General features: G+C 34.7%; 1 protein-coding gene across 4 annotated transcripts; it reads left to right on the plus strand.

The window, feature by feature from the left end:
* Positions 1 to 270: 270 nt before the first annotated feature.
* On the plus strand, positions 271 to 6,148 carry LOC149195936 (uncharacterized). 4 transcript variants are annotated; one of them, XM_089405444.1, is made up of 5 exons: positions 271 to 496; positions 842 to 1,676; positions 2,668 to 2,838; positions 3,902 to 4,129; positions 5,496 to 6,148. In XM_089405444.1, the coding sequence occupies exons 2-5, from the start codon at positions 1,533 to 1,535 to the stop codon at positions 5,544 to 5,546; spliced, it is 594 nt and encodes a 197-aa protein (XP_089261570.1). In that variant the 5' UTR covers positions 271 to 496; positions 842 to 1,532; the 3' UTR covers positions 5,547 to 6,148. The 4 variants fall into 4 exon arrangements, with proteins under 4 accessions (XP_089261570.1, XP_089261567.1, XP_089261569.1 ...); XM_089405441.1 differs by having other exon boundaries at positions 2,668 to 2,895; positions 3,860 to 4,129; positions 5,496 to 6,146; XM_089405443.1 differs by having other exon boundaries at positions 3,860 to 4,129; positions 5,496 to 6,145.
* The last annotated feature ends 1,869 nt before the right edge of the window (positions 6,149 to 8,017 follow it).

The raw sequence follows: 8,017 nt of genomic DNA on the forward strand, positions 1-8,017 counted from the left end.
ATACTTATTAAATATAAATTTTCAAATAACATTTAAAACTTTCTTTCTAAATCACAATGTGGTAATTTAACCTACTCTACATCGTTAATTACTTTACTCTACATCGTTAATTACTTTATAGGGAAAATATGATAATTACGATGTAAGAAGTTCCCTATGAAAATAACTATCCTTCCCAGCCACCTGTACCTTCATGATCTGTTGATCTGAATGTTAGACGATTAAAATAGTCTAGACCATTAGATTGATTTTTGACAGGTATTAATCAGTTACGATGTTATTCAAGTTACGTCGGTTTCCCTCTTTAAAAAATTGCATAGCCTTGAAGGAACCAGAGGACGTGCCGATGGAGGTGATGGCTAATGGAATGGAGAATGAAGAGGGTGATGTTTTAGAAGGAAGCAACTTGCATGCTAACTCTCATGGCAGCAAGTTCAAGTGGGTTGACTTAGATTTGGAATCGAGTACAGTTTTTGGAATGGCTACTCATGGCTCGGTTAGTATTTTGAATGAAATTTTATTTATCAAAACGATTTTAGGAATGTAAAATGTAATTTTATGACAGGATTGGTAAATGGTATTTCCTCTTGCAAATCGACAATAGTTATGGTAAGAAAGTTGTAGTTTTTTGTGGGTATGAAGTTTCATTTATAATGTTGTTACCAAAAGTAGTTGGTTGCTAATGGTGTTGTTTTGTTATGAGAATGGTTTCAGACTATCTTCTTTGTCCCCTTATTGTTATTTTATCTGTAACTGGAAAAGAATTATGTGTCCAAGTCTCAATCAATTTTATGTCAAACCATTCACGAGTGGATATGTAAAATATATGTTACTTTTCCAGCTGCAACAATCATGACGTGGAAGTCTATGGTCTTCATGCGAGTGAAATATCCACTAGATAGTGAACTGTAGAAGGCCCGAGGAGTGGCAACAAGCTCATTCAAAAACGGTGCTCTTTTGGCGGTTAAAGTTCTATTGCCTTGATGTTTCTAGAGAATGTCTGCAAAGTGTTTGACAAAAATGTTGAACCAAAAATATTTTGTTTTGGCAAAATTTTTGGTTTGTTGGTCCTCTCTTTTGCCCCACTATACCCAACATTTTAACATTATTAATATGGAGGGCAATATGGAGGGGTGGGGGACTCTTTATTTGCAGTAAATTTGAACTTTGTACAGAATGTTGAATGATCAATGAATACTTCATTTTCTCTTCAGGACTAGGTTGTTGCTAGTTGTTTTACAACATTGAAAATGAAATCTATAACTACATTGCATCTCACATGTAAAATATAATTGCAAAACAACTATTAAACCATACATTTGCTTCTAATTCCATGGTATTGCTAAAAAAAAAATAAACTATTTTTTCTACTTCATATATTTCCTAACTTACGCCAAGCAAAGGGGTTGCAAACCCCCCTTTATAGAATGGCATATGGGCGTCGTATGTTTGTGTTACATTACAGCTCTGCGATATTTCGAAGTGGAAGAAAATGGAGTTGAGAGCACAGATAGCCTCTAAGGAACTAGAGGATGGTTAATGGAGTGGAGAATGAAAAGGGCAATGTTTTAAAAGGAAACACACTGCATGCTAACTCTCATGGCAGCAAGTTCAAGCGGGTTGACTCCTTAGATTTGGAGTCGAGTACAGTTTTTGGAATGGCTACTCATGGCTCGGTTAGTATTTTGAATGAAATTTCATTTATAAAATTGATTTTAGGAATGTAAATTTGTAATTTTATGACAGGAATGGTAAATGGTATTTCCTCTTGCAAATCGACCATAGTTATTGTAAGAGAGTTGTAGTTTTTTTTGGATGTGAAGTTTCATTTATAATTTTGTTATTGCTAAGAGCATTTGGTTGCTAACGCTGTTGTTTTGTTATGAGAATGGTTTCAGACTATCTTCTTTTCCCCCTTGTTGCTATTTTCTCTGTAACTAAACAAAAATTATGTGTCCAAGTCTCAATCAATTTTATGTCAAACCATTCACCAGTGGATATGTAAAATATATGTTACTTTTCCAGATGTAGCAATCATGACGTGGAAGTCTATGGTCTTCATGTGAGTGAAATATCCACTAGATAGTGAACTGTAGAAGGCCCAAGGAGTGGCAACAAGCTCATTCAAAAATGATGCTCTTTTAGTGGTTAAAGTTCTGTTGTCTTGATGTTTCTCAAGAATGTCTGCAAAGTGTTTGACATAAATGTTGAACCAAAAAATTTATGTTTTGGCAAAATCGTTGGTTTGTTGGTCCTCTCTTTTTGTGCCACTATACACAACATTTCAACATTATCAATATGGAGGGGTGGGGGACTATTTATTTGCAGTAAATTTGAACTTTGTATGCGTTTATCTGTTTGCTTATTGTTGGACAGAATGAATAAACCAGGTTGAATGATCAATTGACTACTTCATTTTCTCTTCAGGACTAGGTTGTTGCTAGTTGTTTTACAACATTGAAAATGAAATGTATAACTACATTGCATCTCAAATGTAAAATATCATTGCAAATATTAAACCATACATTTGCTTCTAATTCCAGGGTATTGCTAAAAAAATAAACTATTTTTTCTGTTTCATATATTTCCTAACTTACGCCAAGCAGAGGGGTTGCAAACCCGTTATAAAATGGCATATGGACATTGTATGTTTGTGTTATATTACAGCTCTGCGATATTTGGAAGTGGAAGAAAATGGAGTTGGGAGCACAGATAGCCTCAAAGGAACTAGAGGACGAGAAGATGGAGGTGATGGTTAATGGAGTGGCGAATGAAGAGGGCGATGTTTTAAAAGGAAAGAAACTGCATGCTAACTCTCATGGCAGCAATTTCAAGCGGGTTGGCTCCTTACATTTGGAGTCAAGTACAGTTTTTGGACTGGCTACTCATGGCTCTGTTAGTATTTTGAATGAAATTTCATTTATCAAAATGATTTTAGGAATGTAAATTTGTAATTTTATGATAGGATTGGTAAATGGTATTTCCTCTTGCAAATCAACCATATTTATGTTAAGAGAGTTATAGTTTTTTGTGGGTGTGAAGTTTCATTTACAATTTTTTTATTGCCAAGAGTAGTTGGTTGCTAATGTTGTTGATTTGTTATTAGAACGGTTTCAGACTATCTTATTTGCCCCCTTGTTGATATTTTCTCTGTAACTGAAAAAAATTATGTGTCCAAGTCTCAATCAATTTTATGTCAAACCATTCACCAGTGGATATGCAAAATATATGTTACTTTTCCAGCCGCAGCAATCATGACGTGGAAGTCTATTGTCTTCATGCAAGTGAAATATCCACTAGATAGTGAACTGTAGAAGGCCCAAGGAGTGGCAACAAGCTCATTAAAAAATGGTGCTCTTTTAGTGGTTAAAGTTCTGTTGCCTTGAAGTTTCTTAAGAATGTTTGCAAAGTGTTTGATAGAAATGCTGAACCAAAAATATTTTGTTTTGGCAAAATATTTGGTTTGTTGGTGTAAGTTCGGCACTTGGTAGTAACCTCTCTTTTTGTGCCACTATACACAACATTTCAACATTATCAATATGGAGGGCAATATGGAGGGGTGGAGGACTCTTTATTTGCAGTAAATTTGAAATTTGTATACGTTTATCTGTTTGCTTATTTTTGGACAGAATGAATAAACCAGGTTGAATGATCAATTGACTACTTCATTTTCTCTTTAGGACTAGGTTGTTGCTAGTTGTTTTACAACATTGAAAATGAAATCTATAACTACATTGCATCTCAAATGTAAAATATCATTGCAAATATTAAACCATACATTTGCTTCTAATTCCAGGGTATTGCTAAAAAAGATAACTATTTTTTCTGCTTCATATATTTCCTAACTTACGCCCAGCAGAGGGGTTGCAAACATGGGCGTCGTATGTTTGTGTTATTACAGCTCTACGATATTTGGAAGTGGAATAAAATGGAGTTGGGAGCACAGATAGCCTCCAAGGAACTAGAGGATGTGCAGATGGAGATGATGGTTAATGGAGTGGAGAATGAAGAGTGCGATGTTTTAAAAGGAAACAAGCTGCATGCTAATTCTCATGGAAGCAAGTTCAAGCGAGTTGATTCCTTAGATTTGGAGTCGAATACATTTTCTGGAATGGATACTCATGGCTCGGTTAGTATTTTGAATGAAATTTCATTTATCAAAACGATTTTAGGAATGTAAATTTGTAATTTTATGATAGGATTGGTAAATGTATTTCCTCTTGCAAAGCGACCATAGTTATGGTAAGAGATTTGTAGTTTTTTGTGGGTGTGAAGTTTCATTTATAATTTTGTTATTGCCAAGAGCAATTGGTTGCTAATGCTGTTGTTTTGTTATGAACTATCTTATTTGCCCCCTTGTTGCTATTTTCTCTGTGACTGAAAAACAATTATGTGTCCAAGTCTCAATCAATTTTATGTCAAACCATTCACCAGTGGATATGTAAAATGTATGTTACTTTTCCAGTTGCAACAATAATGATGTGGAAGTCTATGGTCTTCATGCAAGTGAAATATCCACTAGATAGTGAACTCGTAGAAGGCCTAAGGAGTGGAAACAAGCTCATTCATAAACGATGCTCTTTTAGTGGTTAAAGTTCTGTTGTCTTGAAGTTTCTCAAGAGCGTCTCCAAAGTGTTTGACAGATATGCTGAACCAAAAATATTCTGTTTTGGCAAATTTCCACAGGAAGGGTTACTCACTACCCACCAATCCCAAGGCTAATTCATGTACTTGTGCTATTGACATAATGGTTAAGCTCCCAAATGAAACATATAGAACAAATGCTGGTGTCGGCTTCTCTAGCCATCTCATGCACTCCTCATTCTCCTCCCAAAAACTTATTGTGATTAGATCTTTTAGAAAAGAGCACTCTCCTTGCAGGAATTCCCCGAGGAAAATAGGTCCTACTGCTCGTGTAGGGTACCCCTTTGATAGGGCTTGTATAGATTCTGATCCTTCAAGCTCCTCAAATGTATTTGCTAGAACCCAATCTACCTTATTCTGGATTTTGCTTTCATAAACTTGTGTATGAAATATGAGATCAGAAGAGTATTCCTCTCGATAAAAAGAACGAAGATATTTTGGAAAGAGTGGTGGGATACCTAGTAGAAAAGTGATGAACTTGGTGGGATTTTTTACATCCTCTGTTGCAAAAAAAACAAGGGATAATCAGTGATGTTGAGATTGGAATTGGGGAAGCTTTGGAGAGTTTCTAAGGCTTTATCAATGCACTAGGGTTAGCGTGGAATTCTCCATCTTTAGTGAATTGAAGATGGATGTCGCATATTTTCAACATATGATTTAATATAATATCGAGTGTCTAGTTTGTTTGCCAATATTTAAATTAAGTAGTGTGGATATGGCAATCATTGTTACAATACAAGATATAAGATTGATTTAAATATTTGTGCTTTCTCTGCATCACTCAAAATATTTCATGTGTTTCTTTTTAAAGCAGCAAATGTGTTCATTTGTTTTGTTTATGATCGATGTAGCTATGGATGGTATTTCACCTTTATACAATGATGGATCATGGTGGGAAATAGGTGGGTTCTAGACACAAATAAACCGTCCTCTTGATTTCTTTAGGGGTTCTCTGCCCAAGCTTCCACGGGAGATTATGCCCCCTACTATGAAGTTGCAGATTTTGTTCTCTCTAAAAACCTTTGTTTCAGACTTTGATTCGTTTGTTTTGTTTACGATCGGTGCAACTATGGATGGTATTTCACCTTTGTACAAGGATTTGTGTATTTGGCGCTTATCTATCTCAATGGCTTCAAAACAAGGGATATACAGAATCCATGGAAAACATACGTAAACCTATGTGCTGTACTCATGGGATCACAAGGATTAACCAAGGGATCTCTAATGTTTCTTAATTATCCTGCCCAAATCATGTTCAAGTGTACCAAGGTAGGGTTTCTCTATATATATACTCATTGAGTTTACAATATATTTCTTTTGAGGTTTCTACAATGGCTGATAAATCTGAATCATTACAGGTTTTGCCTGTTATGATTATGGGAGCCTTTATACCAGGCTTAAGGTGAATGCAAAAATGTTTGTGAAATGATCCTTTATTAATGTTATATTATTTGAATTATATAAGGCTCAATGCAACTTGTCAAGGTTTTGAATAGTTAATATTGTTAGTTGAGTTAAATATCCTTTGAGTTGGTCAAGGATGTTTTACTACATAGAGCAGGTGTAGACCTACTCAAGTTCTACCTTGTTATGTTGATACATTCAATACATTCAATTATATTAAGGGCTTTTCAAACTTCAAAAGATGAAAATTGACAGTATTCATGCAGAAAAAGAATTAACAAATGGGCGGTCAAGGTTTTGAATAACTAATATTGTTAGTTGAGTTAAATATCCTTTGAGTTGGTTAAGGATGTTTTACTACATAGAGCAGGTGCAGACCTGCTCAAGTTCTACCTTGTTATGTTGATACATTCAATACATTCAATTATATTAAGGGTTTTTCAAACTCCAAAAGATGAAAATTGACAGTATTCATGCAGAAAAAGAAATGACTGCAATTTTGAGTTAAACAACTTCTACAGTAGTTATGTTATGGATATACTGCAATTTTGAGTTAAACAACTTTTACAGGAGTTATGTTACAAATATTTTCAGACTTGTAGGTAAATTCTTATAGAAATGGACCTATAATCATTGTTTCTCACTTTTATTTGAAAATGAAACAAAACTGACTGTTGCAGTTTGTGCTACTTGGGTGCTATTAAGAGCTTGTTAGAGAATTAAACAAAGTGGTAGTATGAGTATTGTATGGAATTGGGTACTACGACTATTGTATGCAATTAGGTAGTATGAATGAAATAAATGCCACACAACTCAGTTTTCATCTTACTGAGAATCAGTTGTTTGGACGGACTTTAAAACAAGTGAACTTGTGGAATCCCCCTAATGCAATGGTTTTCTAGGAGGATTGGCTATTAAAATGAATTGTCTTAATTTTGTACAATTGAGGTGTGTTGTTTTAAAATGCAACAAAAATAGTGAATCAATGGCGAAATCAGAGAAATGCCAATGTTGTAAAACATATTCTGTATTTGCGATCTCTCAGGCAACTTAAAAAATCTCTAGGTGATCTTCTTTCACCATAATTCTTTAATCTTATGTGGTTTTGCCCCATCTCATCTTGTCAACTTCAGTGTTTGTCATTGTTTTGTAGAGCAACATTGTTGCAACATCATTGTTGCATTTACCTTCTTGTCATCCTTTGCCATGCTGAAAAGTTGGTATCCTTGAAATTGATTCAGATTGGCATGAGGTATAGGTTGAAAAATCTACAGACCAACGCTGGTTCATTTGAAGAACAACTTTCATGAGTTGACCTAAACTATTTTGGATCAGATAAAGGTGATCAAATAGAAATCAAGCAAATTGACTAGATTAGAGGGATGCCTCTTAAACATAAGCCAAATAGTTTCAGATGGAAATAACATAATTGAATCCCAAATCAATAGTATAATATGGTTAGAATCAGAATTACTTGTTGCTAGCCTTTAGTGCACTGGACATGTCAAAGGTAACTAAAACTCTTAAGGTATATATCTCAGCTAGCCTAGAAAGCCCCAATCCAAGGGCAATTGTTGCTGATATAGATGGAGATGGAATTTTTTAGATAAATGTGCAAGAATTGGCCACCATAAGGGTAGAAAACCTGCTTGTTAAGATGATGGTATTGAACAATCAACACTTGGGCATGGTGGTTCAATGGGAAGATCACTTTTACAAAGCAAACAGAGAACATACTTATCTCTGGGATCCATTTGTTGAATGTTGTTTTATATGGTGGGATTCTTCTCCAATTTATGCCTTACAGTGTTTCCTTTGCAACATTTGGTGCAATTGCTAGTTTAAACCTATTTTGCATCCTTAATTACTTTATATGGAAAATGCTCCATTTGTTAATGTATATGTTAATGTTTAATGAGTGATGTCTGTATATCATGTAAATTCACCATAATCCACTAAATTTGTGAGA

Source organism: Pinus tabuliformis, chromosome 2_2, assembly GCF_031772625.1.
Source record: "Pinus tabuliformis cultivar Carrire ecotype Pingquan chromosome 2_2, CPIR1, whole genome shotgun sequence".
Classification (NCBI taxonomy): domain Eukaryota; kingdom Viridiplantae; phylum Streptophyta; class Pinopsida; order Pinales; family Pinaceae; genus Pinus; species Pinus tabuliformis.

Bases quoted from the DNA above. Each gene is read 5' to 3' on its own strand.
- LOC149195936 (XM_089405441.1), top strand. From the start codon at position 1,533: ATGGTTAATGGAGTGGAGAATGAAAAGGGCAATGTTTTAAAAGGAAAC. The intron at 1,677-2,667 runs GTTAGTATTTTG...GTTATATTACAG, and splicing joins GAATGGCTACTCATGGCTCG to CTCTGCGATATTTGGAAGTG. The intron at 4,130-5,495 runs GTTAGTATTTTG...TGATCGATGTAG, and splicing joins GAATGGATACTCATGGCTCG to CTATGGATGGTATTTCACCT.